Here is a 24,350-nt window from a genome sequence, read left to right on the forward strand (position 1 = left end):
TATTTCTCACCAACAACCTGCCAATGCCCAGCCAGTCTCCCAGCAGCAGCTTCCCCACCAACCTTCCCTCTGCTTCTGTTGCTGCACATGATCCATATGGTATGGGATATCTCCTGGGTCTGTTGGGATCAGCTGCCCTGACTGTGTACCCTCCTAAATTCTTGTGAGTCTAGTTTTATCCATGCTTGGTAGCCAAGTGTTGTTTAAAAACTGGCTTAGCTGGAAAAGCATTCAGAGTGGGAATGCTTTTCCTTAACTCTGTCTCTACAGAGGCAGGGACAAAGTAGATCTACTTCCAAAGAGTTATTAATAAAGGTCTCAAAAGTATATGACTGAATTAAGGGTAACCTCCTTTCTGCAGGAAAGTGGATCATTTTTTTTCAGTCTCTGATTTTTGAAATGCACTGTTTTTCCTGTTTAGAATTACCTGCTGGTAGTTCTGCAGTTTGTTTGCAAGTGACTGCAAAATCATGGCACACAGCCCTGTTCCTGCTGCAGAATGTGCCAAGGGAGGACCCAGAGTACAGAAGAAACATCCAAGAAGCTCAGATACTGTTCTCAAAAGTGTTGTGGTTTACCTCTTTCCCTTTTATTTGAAAGGAGCAGAGTTTTGCAGGGTTGTATTGATAGCAGATAGAATTACACCTTTCAGCAGTGTTTGTATGACACGTCTCTATTCCCTATGGACAGTTCCCTGCTTTGCTTGATCTGGGCTTCCAGGCTTACTGTCTGGAAAATCAAGTCTTAAATGCCTTGCTGAGCTATACTTTATATATATATATATATATATTTAAATTGCACAGACTGTAAATGGGACACTTTACATGTGGACTTGCCTTGAAACAACTGGATGGTATTAAATTTAAAAGCTTCAAGGTAGACTGGTGCCTACTGATGCTCATCATTGGCATTTCAGAGGCTTCACTGAGACCTAAGACATTGAGTATCATCTTTAAATGGATGGTTAAATTTATTAATGTTTTGCTCAAGTGAACAGTTAATTTCTTCAGAAAGGGAAGCTGGTGTCTCCTACCAGACATTTTTCACTGCAAAATCTCAGTAACAGGGCTGAGCTTTGGTAGTTTCTCTGACAGTGGTTAATGACAGGCTGAAGTGTTTCTAGTGCTGGGCCCCTCTAACTTGGAGCATCTTGTATGTTTGTATTCCTGTCTCTGTGCAGCTTTAAATGTGTGCAGTTTTAAAACTGTCTGCCAAGATGCACATTCCTGGCAGAAAGCAATGCATTGGTGTCAAAAACTGCTTGTCCAAGAAGTAGTGCAGTGGTCTTGTAAAATATAAATGCAGTGCTTAATGTAAAATAGGTTAAAGCAGTGTAAAGTGGGGATTAGCAAATCTAGATACTGCAGTGATCCTATCATCTCCTACAGAGCTGCTGATCTCTTCATTGCTCTGAGGGTGAGACAAGATGTTGAGCTCAACGAGGAGTCTGCTGCCTGTGTCATGTTTTGCTCTGCCTCTGCAGCTGTGACTGACAGAGCTTTAAACACTTCTGATTCAGGGCTGCCTAAACTTTCTAAAGCTGGAGGAGAGAAAATAGAGGGTTTTATTAACAGATGCTTCAGTTTCAACATATAGATGATAAAACATGGCATAAATCTTGGAGGAGCAGTTTTTCAAGAGGATGAGAAACCTTTTCTAGACCTAGAAAAAGGAGTCAAAGGATAAAAAAATGTCTGTTTTAATTCTTTGGTCTTTTAGGCATGGCCAGAAAACCAATTTCCTGTTCTGCTGGAAAGTTGCTAATGTAATCAACCTGAGACAAAGGAAAAAAATTCTCCCATCCTTTGCTAAAAAACATCTTTGACTTGGTGATAAAGTGTGAGGCAAATAGGTTATTGGTGAGAGAGCTACTCTGTGTTCAGGAGCCAGAGTCTGAGTAATCTCCCTCCATCAGTACTGATTCCAGCTTCAAGAAGAATTAGTTAGGGAAAAAAGATAAGAGCTGAATCAACAGTTTCTGCTTTTGAGACTAGTTCCCTGTATACATTTTTCTTTCTGTATGTAACTGAAGAGGTACAATAAAAGGCAGTGTGAATGCTTGTCTGTCCATGGAAAGCCCCAGGGAATCATACAAAAAGCAAATTCATGATAACTTTAATTAGCCTTTCATTTGTCAGTGAGCAGACTGCTTATTTAGCCTGGTTGGGTAAGAAAGTAAGACCTTGGGAAAGGGTGTTCATGACAGTAATTACAAAGCATCTGCTCCTCTTCCCTTCAAAGGTGCAGGAGCTGCCATTGTGTACTGGTGCACCCCAAAGCAGGGAAGGTTGAGTAAGGCCAGACTCTCCAGACAGACAGGACTAGATTAAATGAGGGCCTTGGACGGAGGAGGTGCATGCTTGTCTTCTGGTCTCTTGTACCTGTTGGCTTCACATCATATGTGCTCCTCTGATCGCTGCTCCTCTGACCATCTGCATGGAGTCTTGTTTTTACAGAAAGGAGCAAACAGCTAAAGAATGTATTGTTATGGTAAGATGTACCTTCCACCAAATACAAGTTATTTTCCTAAAATAGTGCTTAATCTTCCTTCTCCTCACTCAAGGAGTAGGATGAACACCTTACTGGCAAATCTGTGGCAAAAACCTAAAATTCTCCCCTTCTTTAATTCCCATTAAAAAACTAAGAAAGGGATGATGGATTCCTATAAGGGATTACTTTTTTTTTTTTTTTTTTTTTTTTTTTTTTTTTTTAGCAATTAAAAGAACCCTAAATTGAACAATTGATTAAAAGCACCCTAGGGTCATCTTTCTTATCTGTCATCTAGTACCTAATTTTGATAACACTGGAAATTAGAGTCTGGTTGCCCATAAAACAACAATGCAATGCCAATCTACTGCCTGTCAGATACAAATTAGATGTAACAGATGACCTGACGCTAGGTGAAGCTTTCAGGGCATGTACTGCAGCCAAGAGAAATCTGACAGAAGTAGTTTTTAAGTTCCCTTCCTGCTCTTTGCTCTCTTTCTTCACAAAATGTTCAACCTTGACTGAAATGTTTTCTGCCCCACCCCAAAGGAAAGGCTGCAATATCTGGCAATGCACCTGGAAATGTATACAAACAGCATTAGGGAGGAGAGATGAAAAGGAAGCTGATTTTACTCTATCATTAAATTTTAACACTCCCTAGCAGCTTGCCAGCCAAACAGGATTATACTACCAGATGTCCTGGCAGAAATGCACACAGCTCTGCAAGATCATAAATCCAAGCAACGTATGGCAGCCCTGCGTGTTTAATACCACTGTTAGCAATGCAGAATTTCAGTGTGGAAAGCTCTGGTGGTGAGCAGGATTTAGCAAAGACAAAATCTTCCCAGACTTATCTTTAAAGCCTTAGGTAGGGTAATAGCTGCTGCTGCTGGTGGTATGTACTGCTCTTCCAGTATGTTTTTTGTTGTGTCTCCGAAACAAAGTACTAACCGAGCCAGTTTAGTCTGCACTTTAAATATAGGTGTCCATTCATAGAATCATGCCCTCATTAATCTGTGCAAAGGATCAGAAAAAACCCCAGCTGTTATGGTTTTTCCAGTTGCTGCTCCCTCCATGGAAAACAAAAGGCAATGACTAGCATCCCTAAGCAAATAAATTATTCCTTTAGTGAGGACTTAGAATTGGGCCCACCAAAGGGGAGTGTGTTTGTATCAGTGGATATGGTTTTTCCATGCTATATGTTGACTAAACTGTCAGCTGACCTAATCAGCAGTGTGGCAGGAATTTAAAGCAAATGGGGGAGAATATGCTATTTTATTCTATTGCTGCTAGGAAAAGTGAAGTTTATATGAAGTATTAAAAGAGTGAGTCAGCTTTTTGTCTCATCAAAGAATAATGTGAGGATGAGTAGTCAGAGGAAAAAGAGCAAAAGGGACTTCAGTACAGGTAGTTAACTTTGCAAATTGCAGTTAAACTTAAGTGACTAGAAAGTGGATGACCTAAAAAAACATTAAGTGTTTTCTTTGCAGATTAATCTTGCTACCCAAGTGTGAAATCTCCCCTCATTCTCCCATACATTCTTTAATTTTTCAAGTTCTGTATCACAGAATTTCAGGTGATTTATTGCTGGCCACATTAGTCATTCTGAACTCATGCTGGTTTTGTCCCTGAGAGTAGAATTACCCACTAGAGATATTTGTTTGCTCTTTTACTGATTTCAGTAGTAAATTACCTCAATATTGTAAAGCCTTTTGGAAGGCTTTGAGCAGAGTGCTTGTCATCATTCGGCTTTACTGGAAGACAGGTTGTTGCCCCTGGAGAACTTCATTCATGCAATATTCAAGTTTCTCTGAACCAAATCAACTACCTTCCTAGTATTTGGAACAAAGCTGTTCAGGACTGGTTTGCATTGCTATGACTTTAGCAATTTAAATGCCTCTGTGACATAAGAGAGAGAGAACTCATGCCTAGATGATGTGCTGTGTCCACTTTTGCAGACAGAGACATGGCCTGATCCATAGGTGGCTGAAGCAGGAGCCAGGGAAGGGTCTCCAGCTCCATCACACCGTCATAGCAATAGAGTGCAACTCTGGGCTGCAAAGGTGAAGCTGGCTTGGACTGGACAGGGTTGTTTGGTTCAGAAATCCCTTGCCTAGGCTACATGAAAATGGGATTTAACTTGCCCATTCACCTTATTAGCTCACATTATAACTCAGAAACAGGGAGGTAGGAATTCATTACTCTAGAGGAGCCAAATCCTGACACCCTAAAAGCTGTCTTGCTTCTTTTGGTGGTTTGTGTTCCCTGTTGCTTGTTCAATCCAATGCTTTCTATATACATACCTGATTATTACAGTTTAAGCCTTACTTTTATATCTCCCTAAGTAGCAGGACCTGATTTTTTCATTTAAGAAAACAAATTATTTAGGGGAAAATATTGGTAGCACAAAATGGAAAGGCAGCATAATCAACATACAAAGAAATGAACAGCATACGAAACGCTTCGAAAATCTTCCTCTCTTTACTGTCATGCTTCATAAGCTCTCAAAACACATAATGAGAAACGAGGACCTCTTTTTGCTGTGCCTCTAATTTTTTTCACTGCATAACAGGGCATTTTCAGATATGCACATAGAAAAAGAAACTGTTTTCAGTGTTATCCCTGATGACCAAGTGTTTATTCAACTACTTATGTCTTGTTGGCCTAGATAAACTTCACCTGAGGCTAGCATCTGTTCACTAATTTGTCACGTTTTCTTTTTCATGCCCCTAAGCTGTTTTGACACGAGAAGCTTTGCAAGCTCCATCTCAGGAAGCACCAGCAGCAATATAAAATGCAAGGAAAACAATGTAAACTGAAGCTTTGGGAAAATTAAGTTGCACAATATGGCAATGGTTAGTGGCTGGATGACAGCCATCCTTGATGATATAAATTTTGTAGCATGTGTAACTGCAAAGAACAAAAGAGTTAATCAGCAACAATGCAATATATACCAAGTGTTGCTGTTTGCAAACATGTCTTGAAGTTGTTGCCATGAAGAATTTTAATTACTCATTTTAGGTTCGTATTCTCTTGTTAAGTGACAGGAAAACTGAGAAATGCACCCAGCACTCAAATAATTGCCCTGGTTGCGACACTTGTAGCTTTTTACAGAGAGGAAAATATCATCCAGATGATGAATAAAAACAACACCTCCTCACATAAGTGAAGCACACAGTAATAAATGGTACTGTTTTGCTTCTGTTCTCTATTTTTAATTTCCAGTATGACAGGGAAATGTAGCTTTTTTCCACTCAGCTTTATAGAACTTATTGAAGAAGTGGGAGGCTATTCTAATCATTAGCAAGATATAGTTTGTGTTTTGTCTTTAAGGTACTTTGTTCTAACTTTGGCACCCCAGCACTGCAATAATTACAGTGTGCTGCCATTGCAGAGTGGATAGGGAACTCTTCCATCTCTCCTGCTTCCTGCTGCACTGCCTAAGTGTGCTGGTCTGTACCTGTGAGGTGGGAAGAGTGCAAGGTGGAAGATGGAATTGTGTCTCCAAAGCATGCAAGGTGTGGCAGTCTGGAAACCTGGCCTTGCAAAGAAAGGCCAGGTCTCAAAAGTTCTCTCAGTTATCATCTTGGGTTTTCGTGTTACTTTTTTTGTTTTTCCTTTCCTGAAGACAGCAGTCCAGAACCAAGAGTACCTTGCATCTGGTCATGACTGGATTTGTGCAGGTTCAGTTTTGAACACCAATTCTCTGTACTATGAAAGCTGATGGGCTAAATATCTGTTCTTCCATTTTGCAGTTTACTGTACCTGGTTGCAAATGAACAATTTCCTTTTTTCCAGTGAAGCTCAGTAGAAGCATTGCAAATGCTATCTTTTAGTCCTTGTTTGTCAGTGTTTTCAGAGTTTCATCCAGCAAAATGGAGGCTTTTATTTCTTGAGATGGGAGATGAGCTAGTAAGAGCTGACCACTGTTTATATCAATAACATGAACACAGTCCTGTGATGTGTGCAGATTTTTTGTGATATCGTGGCTGCTGCACACACTTTCATTATTACTGGAGTTTGGGTAAAGTATGCACTTTGCTACGTGGGATTCTCTGTGTGCAAATATGAGAGTGCCAATCCTTTTGCTTGAAGTTCCTTTGTCTCCTCCTGCTCTGGGTGTGCTGAGCAGAGGTTGTCTCAGTAATGTGCACTAGGCTGGCCTGTGGGCCTGCAGTAGTTTTTTTCATGAGTGTATGGCCCAAAGTGCAAAGAGAGGGAGGTGTATGTGAGTGCATACGCCAAGCAACTGAGCTCTGGTTTCCTCTGGAAAAGGTGGATCCAGCTCCTTGCTTCTCTCAGTCCCATTTTGGGTTTACCTTTGTCATTTATAATGTCATCTTCATGCTTATTTTTAGTTTCTAGCCTTTCTCTGTTGAACTGTTTTTACATTTTAATTGACTAAATCAGGAGACTTGTAGGTGATTAATGTTTTCCCTCTGCAGCTGCATCACCTAGAACAGGCATAAACCTTGCCATGCCTCATTTACTTCCAGTTCCTTTTCAAACAGACGTGCACTGTTCCTGGACCTTCCTGTCTTTCCTCACCTCCTGTCAGTGTGTGTTGTACCTCTCACTGGATGAATTCGTGCGCCAGCTGTGCATCTGTATTTCATGATTTTATTTGTGCAGACAGAAGTAGTGTACGAAACCTCCCTACATCAACAGTAATACCAGCGATACTCATGTGACAGCTTTTGGCAGGTAGAGTCCTACCTGAATTGCAATAACAGTTTCAGTACTGCTCCCTGATAAATGAGGGTCTTCAACAAATGCATAAGAAGACTGATCTCCATATCTGGGACATTTGGTCTAGAGGAGTGACATAAGATGGCTATAATTTTTCTTTCATTTTTTCACAGATGAAAAAACTACTTGGAGTCAGGCTGCTATGAAGTAACTCTTCCTGCTCCTTTCTGTACTATATCTTGTAGATGAAACAAAAGTCAGTTTTGATATGCTCCACCTATAACTCATCCCAAATGCTAATGATTTTATTGTCATGATTTCCCCATGTCCCAGCAGATCAAGATCAGAGATGATTTAGTATGACTAGATATAATTTAAATGGTTAAAGGTCATTTACTACAAATTACACGTGGTTTCTTCAGAGATATGAGGGCAACAGAGTGCCTTGTTCTGCTTTATGCATTTGCATAAGACACAATTGTCCACTGATGCCATTATGATACATTTTTCAGAATATAGGAAAACTTCCTTCACATTGAGCAAAACAATATGTCTATATTTTAGTGAAGGATTAGATTTTAGGCTTTGCATATGCATTTCAATTTAAAAATTGCTGCTCTCTGTCCAAGACTGCCCAGCTATAACCAGCATTTCTGAAACTGGTGCTTTCGTTAATCCTGTGGGACAGTTGCAACTTGTCAGTTTTTATAAATTGCTGTCTTTATGACAGGAAACTAGGAGGGGAAGGGTCTTATATCTGAATATAACAGCAAGGAGAAAACAGGGACATAATGACAGATGTGTTCCCAAGTCACTGTTCTCTATGGTGGAAGCAACACCCAGAGCAAGGCTCTTGCTGAAAGACTGGATGAAAGCCATGAGAACTCTATAAGCATCCGGTAAATGTTTTGCCTGGGTAAAGAGAAGACCTCCTGCAGGATAATCAAAACTGGGTTTTTTTATTTGTATTGTTTCTGTTCAGTGCTTTCTAAACATAGTAACTATTTTTATATCTTTTGTGATCATAAAAAAAGTATTCTTTACTTTTAACTGAACATATTATCTGTTGAGGATGATATGAGGATGAATGGCAAGACATTGTCAACACAGTAGTGAGTCATAAATGGGGGTTCAATCATGCTTGTAGCCTCCAGCACCCTCAGGTGAGACTGGGATTCCTGGAAGGTTTCTAGCTGCTCTATCCCCTAAGCAGCTCAGAACGGCTTAACAGCTTGTGAGGCAAAGTGTACCTCCAGGTCCAAGTGTACCTGGGGGGACCCTAAGCTTCCACTGAGTTTGTATTCTCTTAACATTCATGGTCGAATTGGTGATGTGAAGTACCTTTTAAAATGACCAGGAGTATTGAGGCGTGTGTCTGAAGGGCTGTAACTCACATTATTGCTTTCAATTGTCTTTGCTTATTCTATAAAGATGATAAGTTAAGGGCTAAAGCTCAAGGCCAGTACAAAATGTTTAATGTGGTGCAAAAAAAGTTTTAAAATTCAAAGCACTATAAAATAAAACTTCTAAAATATTCTGAAGATTACATTGTAGTTTTTGTTTTGTCATTTTTGGTTTTTACTGCTAGAAAACAGTCTGCAATTGCAGACTACAATTGCACTGGCTGGAGCAAATACTTTGTCCTATATGTTAAATAGCTTGATGAAATGGGAAAGAGAAATGGACATTGCTTAGTCCTTTGCAAGGCCTGTAAATCTCAAATGTTCCTTACACAGCAGATGCTCTGAGTATTATGAATTGCACTTGTAAAGCTCACTCTCTAATAGATGTCCCTCTTTTTTTTCCCTCTACTCTTTTGCAGCAAGTGACGGGCAGAAGTTTTGGTGAGAAAGATTTTCGTTCCGGATTAGAAAACGGCATTCTTCTGTGTGAGTAAGTAATGCTTACAGTTTTGAGCCTTGAATACAATCTTGACTAAAGTAGAAAACAACCTTAGCTAGTATGTTCCATTGTTGATTTCCTTTTGAGAGTTTTGACATAGCACACAGTAGTATTTCACTGCAGTATAATTTCAGTGCCAAAGCTATTGTTATGGTGAGGGTTGAAATGTGGCTTAAAGAAAACAGGTTTTATGAAGTGCTTCCCTCACTCCACCCCTGGTCCTTAGCTGAGTTATGTAAAACAAAAAATATTATGTTGTTTTTTGGTTTCCTTTTCATTTAATGTTGTTAACCGCAGATTGGCAAATGGTGTTCCACACCTGCCTGTGGATGTCTCTGCCACAATGAGGCGTTTTGGACCAACTCCAAGTCTGAACACTGTCAGGAGTTAGCCATCTGAATACCATCAATGCACAGCTGCTTTAATAGTTTCTGGAAAGGTTAGGTATCCTCTAAATTTTGCCTAAAGGTGTGTTTCGAATGACGTGTTTTGTGATTTTTGGATGAGAGACACAAGTTAGCTTTTGCACATTTCTCTCTGTAGTTCTAATGGCTAGTATTTAGGAAGAGTCTTCCAAAACCTTGTTAAGGTTTACATGCCAAAGCTGGTGACTTCTAAGAGCAATTTGGAAATATGCCCTAATGCCCTTAGCCCTGTGAAAATCAGGCTTTCAGGCATTTGGGAAAATCTACTGATCAGAATCACCTGTATGGACCAATTTCTTTCCCTGGATATACAGCATTGTCACTGAAGTTGATTAAAGCTGTCTTTGCACGCCAGAATGATGAAGCTTGTGTAGAACTGAATCCATACTTAAAAAGGAGGTCTCCTGAAATATGCAGCTGGACAATTGCAGCTATTGGTGAAAGTTTTGTACTATTCCAAGTACTGGAACTTGGAAGCTGTTTTCAGCAGTAGAGTTGAGCTAATATAATGTAACTCAGCTCTAGGTAGCTTACCATAGATCTGAAACCTACTTGTGTAAATACTATTATATGTCTCACTGGTGTTAGTAATCAGACAGCTTGAACTTTAGCTTTTAAAGGTGAAAAAATATAAAGGAAATGATGTGATCTATTTTGATTGCAGTTGCGTGTCTTTGCTGAGGAGTGGCTTTGGGAGGAGGGAAGTAGTTGTTATTGTTGACCAAAAGTTGTGTAACTCAGAAGGAGCATACCTTCTTTGTATTTAAGGGTTGCCTCTCACACAAAATCTCTCTCCTCTGTGTGTTGAAAGGAAGTGCTGTGTGCTGAATCACTTCTCATTGCTCTTTGAATGTTAAGGCTGAATTGTGTTGCATGAAAAGCAAGGGCTGTGTATTTCAAGATTAGATTGTAATCTTATCTGTAAGTAAGCAGAAGTAGTCTGATTTAAATACTGTAAATCTTTAAGATGGAAGGCTTAACTAACTAATGTTTTGCTAATGAGACTGATAAATATGTATTTCTTAGAAGGTTGTGAGCTCCAGTAATAACCAGGTCAAGGGACAGCACTTAGTTATACTACATAACTGTTCTGATATTGGGCAAATTGCTTGTCCTCATTTACCACTTGTGGATCATGCAAATCAGCCTGAAGGAATCTGTCTCCTCAGACTCAAATCTTAAAAGCCATGAAGTTTGTATTGCTCCTGGTTAGCAAGCTGTAGCTAGCGTGTAAAACTCTATTAGGCTATAGAGCATTAATGAGAAAGTCACCAAATTGGGCTTGATGACAAACTATAGCACCAGCAGTAGAAGTGTACTCCTCACTGGTTCCAAGTCCACTATAAAATAGAGAACTCAACAGAAATTTTTGGGTCTAACACAGAGAGCTTCCAGAGTATCTTCAAAAAGAACTTTGGCAAGTGAAGGACTGATAGTTAATTTTATATCTGTTGCCCAGAGAAGAACACTGTAAAGCTGCCACAAGCAATACTGGCTTTCTAGACAGTAACTTTACCAATAGCTGCTTTTGGTGACTTATCGGAAAATTACCAGGGTACCTGATGAAAAAGATGTAATGGGATACAAGCTTTCTCTTAATTCCCTGTCAGTCTGTTGTGCTTTCATTGTAGCTGACTTCAAGAAGTAGATGAAAACCTCATCTAAGTCTCTGACAACTTCAGAAGACAAAAAATAAATTATAGCTGCCTTGGTTTCTGAAGATAGAAGAACTCATTGGTTTTGGTCAGGTTTTATCTGATTTGTTAAAGTTTTGGAGAAAAGCAAACTTACCTCTGTTTTTACCCACAGGACAGTACTCACTGCAAGGGGCATTAGCTGGCAACTCATAGCCAGACACTTGTGGGGGTGATGTCCATGTGAATGTGGAAAAGCTGTGCTTAACTTCCACGTGACTGTTTCAGGGTTTTCCTCATCTGTTGTATTTTGTGGGGAAGACTGAAAGCGAGCTTGGGCTCTGAGGGATCCCAGCAGCTAGAGGACTGGAAAATGCTGTCAGGAGTGGGGACACAGCATGCCTTGAATGTCCCAAACAAATCTCAAGCTACCTTCTGCTTTTGCAGGTGTTTTGCAGAAGGGAACGGGGAAGTTACCATGCCAGAGTGCATTCCCCAAAGAGACTGGTCTGTGCAAAAGGGTGCAGGGGGAATCTCTGTCTCTGTAGCAGGATTGTTCGACCCTTATACACAGTAATGCCAGGCCCGCCTCCACTTGATCCCAATTTCGATGTTCCAGACAGCCTACAGACACAAGCAGGCATCACTACACTGGTCATAAATGATTCATTCACATCTAGCAACAATCCACATATTTTAATAAATGAAAAGCAATGCAACTGTGCAATGCCAAAAGCTCAGGCTCCTGGGATGAATGGGTTGTGGGGCAGTGCAGATGTGTATGCCTGCCACAGGAACCTGCAAGCCTTGCACCTGCCTCTCTGGTATGGTTTGTGCTGTGGCATTTCGATCTGGCCTCAGCACGAACTTTATAGCTTGACGCACTCAGCTGAGGAGCTGAGGGGCATATTTAAACAATGCAGGATGCCATAAAGCAACAAGTCAACAGATGAGAGCAACACAAGCCCTTTATTCTTTCTGGCTGTTCGAAAGCCCACTTGTGCAGTTGCCCAGACAGTGGTGACTCTAATTGTTCGCTCAGCTGTGCTGAGAAGCCAGTGACTATGACTTCTGTTTGTCTGAAATGAGTTCATGTTTTTCTAGCATAGCTCTCTGACATCAGTGCAGATGGTGATTTCAGCAGGGACATAATAGCTATATAGGCAGAGGCAATTCTTTCCCTGTTCATGCTTTGGGAATTAAATTCTCGTATGAAAAGACTGAGGAGTTTCTGCATGGGTGGGCAAATATCCCTTCCTGGGGTCATGGTTGAAAGCTATATGATGCAGGAATACAATGCCAGTAGCAGGAATATCACTGGAAATCCCCTATTGCTTCTCCAGCACATGTTCCATTTTTTTTCTCCCTTGTTACATAGCTTTCATGTTTAGGTTTGACCCAGATATCATAAGAAGCTAGAGGATTAATCAGAAATAAATTAAATCTAGTTGTTGCAATGAATCCATAGAATAGGTGTTCCTATTCTATGGATTCAGATATCTGAATGAAGGTTGACTGCCAAAAAAAGTACATATCCTGTCTCTCTCTGCCCTGCTGGTTTGGGCAAGGAAGTCAAGGTTGCTTTTATTTCTAACCATGCAACAATTGCTATTAATAAGCTTAAAAATTATTACAAGAAGAAAAAATGCATCTCTTGCTGCAACCTTGACCAGTTGTTTCTGCTTGCAAATATCCTTGCAAATGTATTTTCAATTTTTTTGCCCTTCTCCTTGCTGCCCACCTCCCCTTGTTGAGCTCTGGTACTGCAGGATTCCTTCCTTCATGTTGGGTATTGGGTAGTTAAAGAGGTCTCTGTAGGGAAGTGAGACTTCAAAAATTTGAGTTAATTGCTTGCTTTGATATGACAGGATATATATCCAATATATCTCTAAGAACTTCTGACATGAAATTGGAATATATTTTCTCTCAAGCTTTCTCTGGAATCAGGTAATCCAGTCACCCTTAAAGTTTGTAGTAATGAGATTCTAATGTTAGGAACGGGACCAGAACATAAAGAAGAATAACAACAACAATTGGGATATGGATCCTGGGCAAAAGACCTTAAACAATGAACTAAACCAGTTGGATATTAGCAGAAATTATTTGGCTTTGCAGTGGAGTCTAACAACATCATGATTGTCTGTAATACCTTGAGTTCTGTATGTCGAAGAGTTTAGTTGCGTGTCTGGTTTATGTATGTATTAAAATCAATTTATAGCAGTACAAGCAGGCAAAATAAATCTGATTTTTCTCAAGCATGAAAGTTCTAACAAATATTTCACTGCATATCAGACACGTATAAAAATGAAAAAAGACTAACCGTATGTGGTTAAAGATGGATGTCCCTTTCCTGTGCAGTTCTGCAAAACAACTTATGAGCACTTTCCCAAGTCTTCTTGGTTTTTTAGAGAGAGTTATTTTTATCTATTAGCACATGGCATTATGTAACTTAGTAAAATGTGCAGAAACTGTGATTATTCTTTGAAACTATGCTTATTCTTTGACTCTGTAGCCTTTATGTTGTTTTTTAAAAGAGGAGATACAAAGATGTTCTACTCTTTTTAAGTAATCGTGGTAAAATTGCGTATGTACCGCGAACTAAAAAAAAAGTTGTACACTTTTCCTGCTGTAGGATAATATATAGGAAAGGCACTTCTCTTCTGCTGTGCATACTTGGAATATATGGTCTTAAAAAGTACAAGAAAGTTTTTTTATTTTACTCTTAAATAAAAAAGATGAGAAATTAGTCATGCACATAGATTATTTTAATAATATTTAAAGAAAATATGATAAGTGGCTACAAATCTGAGCGAACTAAAAGTGATTATGACCAAGAATTACTTAATGGAATTTATCATTTATTCTGTCATGAGAATTATTTTCTTCCACAAGTAAGAAATCCCTTTAGCTTGTGTTCTTTATGTTGATAGTGATGAATGAGCTGCATTTTCTCAAAGAGCAGTTTTTTTGGATGTGCATCCCAGTTCTGGTGCATCTGACCAAGCTTTGAGCTGACATAAGTGCAGTTTTCAACAAGGGCTGGCTGTGTGCCAGATCAGCACAAGTGTAATGCTGTGGAATAATAAAACTTTTGTGCACGGAGTCAGTGACACCATGAGGTATGTAGAACAGCCTTTGCTGTGTATATGGTGCTTCAGTCGCTCTTCTTGCAAGTTAATGTCGCCTATGTCATCTGGTAGGGGGAAACAAATAGTCTTTGTAGATGATAGGATTTTTCAGATTTATCATTCTAATTGTCTGTTAGTACTATGGGCCTGGCATCAGTTCAGCACTTGGCTGTGTAGTGAACAGTGGAGAAGTCAGTGGATGTCCAGCCCTTATTCTTAATTAGTATTTTGCTTGAATTTCCTATTCTTGAAAACTAAGAAGGTATTTGAGATTCATAGGAATATTTCAAATTTTGAATGTGACCTTTGAGGTGAGAAGGAATTGGTGTTTTCCTGTGGTTTTCAGGCTCTGTGCTGTAAAGCCAAAACATTATCAGCATCATGAATTTGGCATGTCTCCAGGTTTTGAGAGATGGGCCCCAAGGCTCATTAAGCAGTAAGATTTAGGTTCATGTGAGGACATGTGAAATAGTTTTTTATGAATACAGAGTCCTTAATCTGTAAGTTTTATTGCTGTTTCATAATGAAGAGCTATTTATTAATACGGTTTAGATGAGGGGCCAAAGGTAACACAAACCCTAATGCAAAGCCCGTGATGAGAAGTGGGGAATAGACAGTGAGGGGCATGCTTGAACAGGCAGAATGACCTGTCCTTGTATTTATTTATGTTTAAAAAAAATGCATTTCAGCAGACTGAATAGTACAGCTTTTTCACTGATGCGTGGTTACTGACAGGGCAGGAGACTGTGGAGCACTGATCCACTCAAAAGGAGTGTTGCTCAAATGCAAGGCCAGGTGGTCCAGTGAGAAGTTTCAGCTTTTCAAGAGTGTATGTTTAAGAAAGCATATTTAGCAGTTTTAGAAAGCACATCTATGGCCATTGCTATTTAGTGTAAAAACTATGCATGAATTGTAAATTTATAGGTGCATGAGATGCTCTTCACATCATCAGTTCTTGTCATTGTAGGTTCTGTATAAACAGCTTGTGAAGTTACTTTCTTCCCTGTTACCTTTCTTGAGCTGTTTAGAAGGCCTCTATTATTTTCATATTTTTAGGTTTTGGCAGAGCAAGACTAATGCAGTCCTGTGTCTGGAATATTGTTTTCTCAATACTACGTATTTGCATAGGTCTTCATTAACTTCTTACATATTAGACTAGACTGTGAGCCCTTCATAAGACAAAGTCAGTTCTGTCCTGCTTGTTAAAAAAACACCTTGTTCATCTGATTCTAAATAAATGATGTCAGGGACATCATTAGCAATCACTCAAGAATGTTTTCCCAAAAATATTTTTGTGACCTCAGGAACATGTTTATATTTTGAAACTTCTTAGCCATGTCTTTTGCAACAAAATATTTTGACTTTTCATTATTCACTGTTTCAAGGTGATTTGTTCATCTTTAAGACTAGTAGTGGATTTTTCTGTCCTTTTGAAATATTTGGGGCATTTTGGAGTTGCCACTAGAGCATGAGTTAAAAACATGTGGATACTGAAGCTGTCTAGGCCAATAATTATCAAGTGCTGAAAGCCTGCTTGTTTGAATGTAAGTCTGTAAAACTTAATTTGAAGAGAGAAATGTCTCTGTGAAGGTTTACTGTGGATAGAGTTTCCTGAATTCTCAAATATGAAATGCCCTTTGACTTTTAGATCAGATCATTAGTCAGCTTTTCTTTTTAGGAATATGATCTGTTACTTGAGCAAAGAGCTCTGTTGGATACCTCTCCCTCCAGCCTGGATTGATCTGTGAACACACATCACTTCAGCCTTTCTTTTCTTCTTATTCTCTGAAAATGCTTCTCTTCCATTTCCTCCTAGAATCAAGGTCTTTTTGGAGGCTGGGTTTTGGCAGCCATCCTCTGAATATTTTCGTAACTGACGCTTTCTTGCAAGAATTTAATGGGCAGTTTATTGGTGCTTTTCATTTGATCTTTTATCAACTGTTGCCTGAAACACCTTCTCTTCCTGGCAGAGTTTTTTAAATTCTTAACTCATGATAAAAAACCCCAGGAAGGTCTAATAAATTAGTCACACAGTGGCTAGCACTGATTTCAGCTTGTCTGTCCAGCTGTGGAGATAGCTTATCTCCTGGAATGCCAAGCCTTGGGCACAGCATGAGTAGAGCATTGATTCTTCCCGTACCTATGAGAGCTGGTTTGTATCGGGGGAAGGAAGTGACCTAGCTTCTCCCTGTGCCTGGGACTAGAGCAGCTTTCCACTTCCATCATGCCCTGCTGTTTCTATAAGGTAAGACAGGTCTAAGGTTTTAGCTTCCATGCAGTGTCTTACTGTGCTTCATTTAACAGGTTTCTGCTGGAGAGTCCAAGCCAGCTCTTGGCACAGGGGAAAGGAGGATGAGTGTCTGGTTGCTCCAGGGGAGATTTAGATTGGATATTAGAAATAAAATTTCTCACAAAAAGGTTGTAAGGCATTGGAACAGGCTGCCCGGGAAGCGATTGTGTTACCATCCCCAGCAGTGCTGGCTTAACAGCTGGACTTGGTGATCTTTGAGGTCTTTTCCAACCTTGATTACTCTGCGTTGGACTGAAAATTGCAAGAGAGCTTTGAGAAGAACAGAGGATTATTCTGATTCAGGTGCATAAATTCTAGAGGTGGTGAGCAGAAATCCCCACAGAGAGCTTGAAGGGTCTGAGAGTAGGGCACGTGTGTATGTAGAGACTTGGGTTTTGTGGATGGAGCCTGAAAATTCAGTTGTATCCTGGTTTGGGTTATTGTCTTTTGGGTGTTTGGTGGGGTTGTTGGAATCACTCAAAAGCAGCCAAGGATTAGGATTAGGACTGGGGAAGAAGACACAGGCTGGAGCTGTAGATGCCAGAAGAAGATACGTGGTGCAGGTTTTTTCTCTTTAGACTAGGACATGGCTGGGGACAGAAGGCCCAGGGCAGCCAAGTCCTTTGGTTAGGATTGGTGGGGCAAGAACGAGTGGGACTGCAGTTGTCAGGGGCTTTTGGAGAAAGTGTGGGTTAGTAGTTTTTGTTCACCTGCAGAGTCTTTTCCTTGGGCAATGCTGATGATCTTGTGCCAGGTCCCCACTGCAAAATGGTGATTGGTTTTGTTTGCCCAGTATTTCAACAGAAACCCACAGAGCTGATAAAACTTCACATACCAAGGCACGTGCTTCATGAAAGACTAAATTGGCACAGAAAATTTAGTTTGTGTATACAGGCCTATGTCAGGAGAGATGGACAGTAACTGTGAGAGTGAAGGTGACCATTGAGATCCTGCACAAACAGCACAACATTTCAGCTGGCTTGGTAACAGAGCAAGCTTAAACCACTCAATGTTTTGGCATCTGGATTGTTGCTCTAGATGAGGCAATAATTTAGAAGTAGACAGTCTGCTCTGGAAGAAACCTCCCTTTGACATATTCTCCAGCAAGAAAGTCCTGGGGGTTTTGGTGCCAGACTGCTTAGAAATGTTTCCAATAGGAGACAAACTTTTTAATAATAATTTTAATTTCTTCCTCAGGGTTTTCCATCTTTCCCCATCCTATTTCCTCTCTCTTCAGCCTCCAAATGGTGACCTAAAATGTTGTTTGTTCCCTACTCCTTCCCTTCCTCTCAATTTATCCTTCTCCTGTATTTTGCAGGGAAGTCTGTACAAGCCATTTTGAAGATTTATTTAGAATGGGTTTTGGCATTTGAGGTTTCCAATAAGAACTCTTTATTTTGCCTTCTCTTATTGCCTATGACTTTTAATCTGCACCTGCAATATTGGTTATGGTGCTGATGCATTCACGTTTGAGTAATAAAGAAAATGGGATGCTTTAGCTAATACATTTTTTTTTCCTGAAACAGAAGAGGCAAACTGAGGATTAAAATCACAAGAGAGCTACAGTATCTGGAAAGAAGTCCTCTGGCAATAAAAAAAAAAAAAATATATCTTAAATTGCCTGGTGTAGCAGCTAAATGGAAAATAGTAGTTTTATAAAGTTGTTGCTCTGTGAGGTTAAAAAGTATCATAGTATCTTCTGGGGGGAAAAAAAAGTAATTCTTTTTCCATCTGTGAAATAAAATAATGGTTCTAGAAGATAGGCAGTTCTTTTATTGGCATTCTCTTCATCTAATGGGGAAAAGTGATTTTTTTGTAGATAAAAGTAAATTAATTCATTTGTTTTTAGGACATTATTGTTAGATTCTACCCTGAGCAGAAGAGGAATAGTACAGCCATCTGTATGAGTTTAGGTTACAGAGTTTTTAACTTCAAGGATATTTAAGAAATACCCCCAATGACCAAAAGTATCATTCATATTTGTTTTGATGCTGCTCCCAATACATGATGGTGTTGGAGATGTGGGAACTTCAAGAATGTAATAACATGTATACAATTTTGGACAAGTGGAACAAAAGCTTTGCTAACTATGACCATAGGAAACTGAGAATCTCCCACTCTGCTCCCCTGTTCTGTCCAAGTGACTGCAGAAATCCAACCTATATACTGTTTCAGGGAGACACAAGGGGAAAGAGGTGAGGAAAAGTGATCACTTCAATGTTCATAAAGCCAGATGTTCACTCCAGGAGGGATGAACGCCTTTATGAACTTGCAAACTGCCACAGTCCTAAGGAATCAAGCAACAAATAATGTGCCACAATGGAGAGATGGCTCTTGGTGGAGCTCTTAGCAGTGGCACACTGCCTGTTATCCTAACTCAGAAGTAGGGAGCTGGAAACCATCACAGACTGTTAGCTTTAGTTGAAAGGAATATTCCTCTCGTTTGGATAAACTTCTCAGCCAGACCTCTCAAATATTAAATATGCATAATTTTACAACCACAGTAAGCTGCCAGAGGAGTCTTCGCTTGAATGGAGACCATGTCAGCCCAAAATGAGGTTCCTCTCTTCCACAGAGCTCTTCAAATTTTCAGAGAGTTTTAGATTTAAACAGACATCATTTTTTTCCCTTCAAAAATCTTGAATTTTAAGTCCATGATCTTGAATTGATGATTTTCTTCCCAGTGGATGGAAGTGGTTGAATTTTTCTTTGGAAATAAGGCATTATGGATTTCTCTTGGGGGAAGGGTGGTGAGGACACGGTGTTTGTTGCAACAGGATTTTACAATTAAAATTCCCCACTTTGAGAGGCTTGGTCATTTTTTTGAGTATTGTAACAATGAGCCATGTCAGCACATCTCATAGCATGCTCATGGGTGGTGAGGAACTTGGATTTGGGGGATTGCTAATCTTTGGACACTGAACAGTGTTCAGCTGTGGTATGACTGGCCTAATGGTGTTTTCATGATGAGACGGGGCAGGGGGGTTATGAATTCCCTTTTCATTTGTCTTCTCTCATTTATGATTTATGTGGCCCTCCATTCAACACAATATATGGAAGGATGACATTTAATTTCAAGTTAAGACAAAAAAAAAAAAAAAATAGACAGGCCACCCATAAAGTGTACATCCTTTCTCACTCTCCTGCAGTGCAGAAACTGCCAGACCTGGATGCCTTCTAGGTTTCTGCTCTCAGGCCTTTCCAGGCATGATCTGCCTGTACACAGGTAAGGCAGGCTGATGTGTCAAAATTCACCCAGAATCTGTCTGGGTCACTGATGTGATCTAGATCAATTTAGAATTTAAAATAAATACTATTGAGTTACTCTGCTGTGGATATTCTTTCTTTCTCTGCTGTGGATATTCTAGTCTTTCTTCATTTCAGGGATCAAATTTGGGTGTCCATGTATGTTTTCAGAAGGGAGAAAGGGGAGATTCTTTTTTTCCAGTCACACTGAAATCCTTATGTGCTGGGGGAAAATATTTGATAATTTGGATTTTATGACTTTCCACTCATGAAATACTCCTTTCTCATAACAGGTTGCTGAATGCGATAAAGCCAGGATTGGTTAAAAAGATCAATAGACTACCGACCCCCATTGCAGGTTTGGTGAGTATATCAAACGGAGGAAAATATTTCAGTGCTGCTTTTTGCACCTTGACATTGACTATGGGATTCAGATAGCAGTTATTTTTGTAATTTGAACTCTTCTAGCCTAGTAAACTCAGACAGTCCCTCTGAAATTGGAATGCTCTGTGTAGTCACCTTAAGACCTTTCAGTCTTTTTTTTCCAGAAGTAGGCTGTATTCAAGTGTTGGGGTATATTTTTAGAGGAAGATGATCTTCTTGGTTATATATCACCTCTCAGTTGTGGCACTAGCTTTAGAAAAACTGGAATGCATGCATTAGAAGCCGCCACCACAAAAAGATAGTTTTTGGAAATGAAGAAAACTGTACTTGTATATTTTGTCTCATTTTCCCTTTCCCCAAAATACCACAGTCTGCAGATAACATTCATTCTGGGACTATCTGGGGAACTGTTTCATGTTGACTTTAGGGCAGACCAAAATTTGGGCATACTCTGTTGTAAGCAAGGAAGACCACAGAGGATGTGCTGACAGCTCATAGGCTGGGTGCTCAGGGGGTCACCTCAAGTGGTGGCACAGTCCTGTGCTTGCTGTTGGGGCAGAAGGTGGGGGAGTGGGTGCTTGTTGGGTCTAACAGCATTAGCCACATAGAAATGGCTGTATTGATTTTATCTTCAGCTGTAATTGGGAATAAACTGGTCCTAGAGCATGTGGAAGGTGGCCATCCTCTATTTAGACTCATCAAGTGTATACATGGTTCCTTTGTGTTCTGGCACTGCCCTATAAGAGATTCAGATTACTTGTTGATAGCGGAAGTTAAGGTTCCTTTGTAAAAACAGCATTAAAAAGTTCCAGTGTATCAGAAGCCATGTTACATTTGCTGTTAAATTAGTTCTGCAATGCTGTTGCATAGCCTTTGAGGCCAGGTCTTTCAACATGTAGATTCACAAGGATATTTCTGCATGAATACTGCCTGGTTTTAGAATCTCATTTTTGATCCCCACTACCTTTTCTCAAAAGTTTCCTTAAGTGCCTTTCTTTTGCCTCTAAAACCCATCTAGTTTTATTCCTTTGCTGTCCTATTTGAAAGGAATATTTGATATAAACAGCTGAAAAAGTACCAGTAGTGCATTTTTCTTTTCCTTGGCTCACTTTCAGGAAAGACTCAATTTTTGTTATGACTGTTTTAAGAGGATGATATTGAATTACATTGAGCTTTTTCCTTATTCATATGTAAAATCCCAATGGTAAGGTGGTTATAGTCGGAAGGACATAGAAAAAAGTCATTATGCATGTGTATTTTTCTCATTCCTTGAGATAAAGCTCTCTTGCAAGATGTGTATCTTCAAAGCATTATGAAAAAAAGAAGTTTTCAGGCTGCTAATGATACAGTAGATAATTTTTTGTGTTGTAAAGTCACTTTATTACCTCTGTACCTGTGTCCTCTGATTTCCTTTAGTAACTACTTTTCTAAATAAATAATTTATTTAAATTATTTTAAAAGTTCACTATTTCTCAGTTCTTGAACATTACCAATGAATGTTTTAATATACTGTTCTTTGAATAAATTGCTCCCAACAAAACAAACTATCAAAATTTCCCCCTTGTTATCCAAGACATCTGGTTCTATACCTGCTGACTTTTGTTGCCATTTGTACTTACAGTGATGAGTAAGTGGCTGCTTTAAGCACTGCATGTGAATTTAAATGATCAAGTGTTCTATCTAGTCTGTTATGCTTACTTATGGTGTATTATTTGAAAGTACAGCCATCAGGGGTGTGTTTGAGCACAGGAGGTATCTTTTCATTAACCTATACCATGCCTATGTGTCTGAAAAAAAAAAATAAAATATTAACACTATGGTCCAGAAGCAGTTATACCTCCTAGGCAGTTGACCCTACATGTGAGACATTCCCTTATTAGTTGTCAATTCTTCTTTATTATCTTAGTTCTGGTTGGCTTGACATACTAAAGAGTTACTTCTTTCCAGTTATTTCACCCCAGTGAGTGTGATTTCCTCAGGTACAAGTAGAAATGCTGTGAAAGCTTCAGTACCTTTTCTTCCTTGCATGAGATACATGCTTTTAAATCCTAGATGCTGCTTCTGCCTAAAAAGTGTATCTGAATTACAGACTTAACTGAATAACAGACTTAATTTCTTTCCTGTATCTGATAGAATAAGTTTTTATGTCACTAGGAGAGACAATAGATAGGTTTTCTTTTATACACAGTAGGAGCTAAAACTTATGAGTAATTGTGGAGTATTCAAAGTGCCTTTTGTTTCATCCTTAACCTACAGACACACAAACAGCTATATATTATGTAGCTCTACAAAATGTCTACTTGACTCTAGTTCTCCAGATTATAGTCTATTTTTCTCCTTTGTTATGGTAAGGAAAAATTAGGAGGTGTCCTTTATTGAAGGAAAATAACAGTAAACTTGAAGCCCATATCAGACACATGCTGAGGTGTTCACTTTGAAGTATTATCAGGTGTAAAAATTTTGCCTATATTTCATGTTTGAGTGACTTCTCATAACACTTCTGTAAGTATTATGTATAACTGGTTCAGTGCTGATAGACTGAATTCTTCAAATCTTTCCTGGCATTTAAAACTAGGTGAATCTGCAGCTACTCTGAAATTCTCACCAGTGACTTGCTCATGTATTTTAAGAGGGAATAATTTATTTTCAGGTCTTGCATTCCAGAACACCAATATTTTAAGTGAAATTTATCACTTATAGCGCTGTGGTGCTAAAGTATGAACTCAGGGATCTGAAGACCACCATACCTAGCACAGGCCATATAAATACACAAAGATGATCTTTGTCTGGTTGCAAGTCTAAGTCAGGATGTGGATTGTATGCAGCATTACATATAGAATTACATATGTTCGGCTTGGCAGGCTTGTTTGTAACTTGCTTTGATCTCCAGAAGTGGCGACTGCTTCTGTTATCACAGCAGAAATGATACATTGCTTTAATGAAAGAAAATGTAGGACCACAGCTTTGGTATTCAGACTTACAGCATTAAATCTGATGAAGTGTTTTCTCATTCTTGTTCAGTATCCATTAATCCTGAAAGTTTATGCTCCCACCAAAAAGCAAATTTAAAAAGCATTCAAAGAACATATTAGGCCTACGTAGGAGTAACAGAAGAAATTTTCTCATGTAAAAAATTGATACTGAGCATCTTTGTTCTAAGACTGTCAGGTATCTAGCACCATCATTTAATGTATTTAATTGCAGAAGGCTGGAGAAGTGTTTTGGCTAAGTTAATAAGTAAAAAACCATCTGGAGCTGCAGAAGACTTGCAAAGATGTATTAGAGTACAATGAATATAATATAACTTTTACAAAACCAGCAATTTTTTCAGTGAATTGCTGTTGGTTTCTTTCATTTTGCATGACATTCATAGTGAATACAACTAATTTTTAAGGTTCCTACTAATTGTAATTTTGTACCTCTAGACCTTATTATCTATTCTATGAAAAATTACCAGCATCACCGTAGATAAGGTTTGCTCTATAATACTAACTACTGTATGTTGACTTTCTTTTTCCCTTAAAAAGATTCCAGCTTTTGCTTCCTGTCCCTGAATAATGTCACTCTGTGAGAAAAGAAAAGGTTTCTGCCTTATCTTTTGTTTGACAGGATTTAGGGGAGTTTATAGCATTACTTCAGTTCCTTGAACAATCCCCACAGGAGCTCAGACACTTACTTCAGAGGCTGTGTGAACGATTCTCACATATAATAGGAGGAAATAGTGAAGACAAAGATGGAGAGATGAACTTTAGCTTGGATCTTGGCTCATGTTTCAGTACTACTGAATAAAAAGTCTGTTTACTGCGGCATCCAGTTTTCAGTTTGTTTATGGTCCTTAACTTTGTGACATATGTATGATATAGCACTGGAAAAAAATAGACCTGCAGAAGTCACCTGGTTGCATGGTTATTGCACCAAGATGAACAAAGGCAAAATGTGCTGCTTAAGACAGCTTGTTCCTTTGAAAGAGGGGTTGGGTTTTTTTCCCTCGTTATTTTCCCAGGAAGTTTCTTTTGGCAAAGTGTTCTCTGAGAGCTTGCTGTTACCCTTATTAAGAACAACTATGCTGGTGCTGGTAGCTTGTTCTATGCTGTAATATTGCACAAATTGTGAGTTTGGGGTTTTTCTATCTTATATGTTATTTCAAAGAAATGTTGTCCTTATG

The 24,350-nt window shown here is 39.2% G+C and overlaps 1 protein-coding gene across 7 annotated transcripts in view; it reads left to right on the forward strand.

Annotated features, from left to right (window-relative positions):
* The window catches only part of LIMCH1 (LIM and calponin homology domains 1), a 174,107-nt gene that overhangs the window by 54,595 nt on the left and 95,162 nt on the right, over nucleotides 1–24,350 (forward strand). For all 7 annotated transcript variants that reach the window (XM_084205237.1, XM_084205238.1, XM_084205239.1 and 4 more), the window contains exons 2-3: nucleotides 8,999–9,069; nucleotides 20,095–20,164. In XM_084205237.1, the coding sequence (XP_084061363.1) occupies nucleotides 8,999–9,069; nucleotides 20,095–20,164 (141 nt within the window). The remainder of the gene's footprint in view (nucleotides 1–8,998; nucleotides 9,070–20,094; nucleotides 20,165–24,350) is intronic.

This window comes from Fringilla coelebs (genome assembly GCF_963513975.1).
Source record: "Fringilla coelebs genome assembly, chromosome: 4".
NCBI classification, from domain to species: domain Eukaryota; kingdom Metazoa; phylum Chordata; class Aves; order Passeriformes; family Fringillidae; genus Fringilla; species Fringilla coelebs.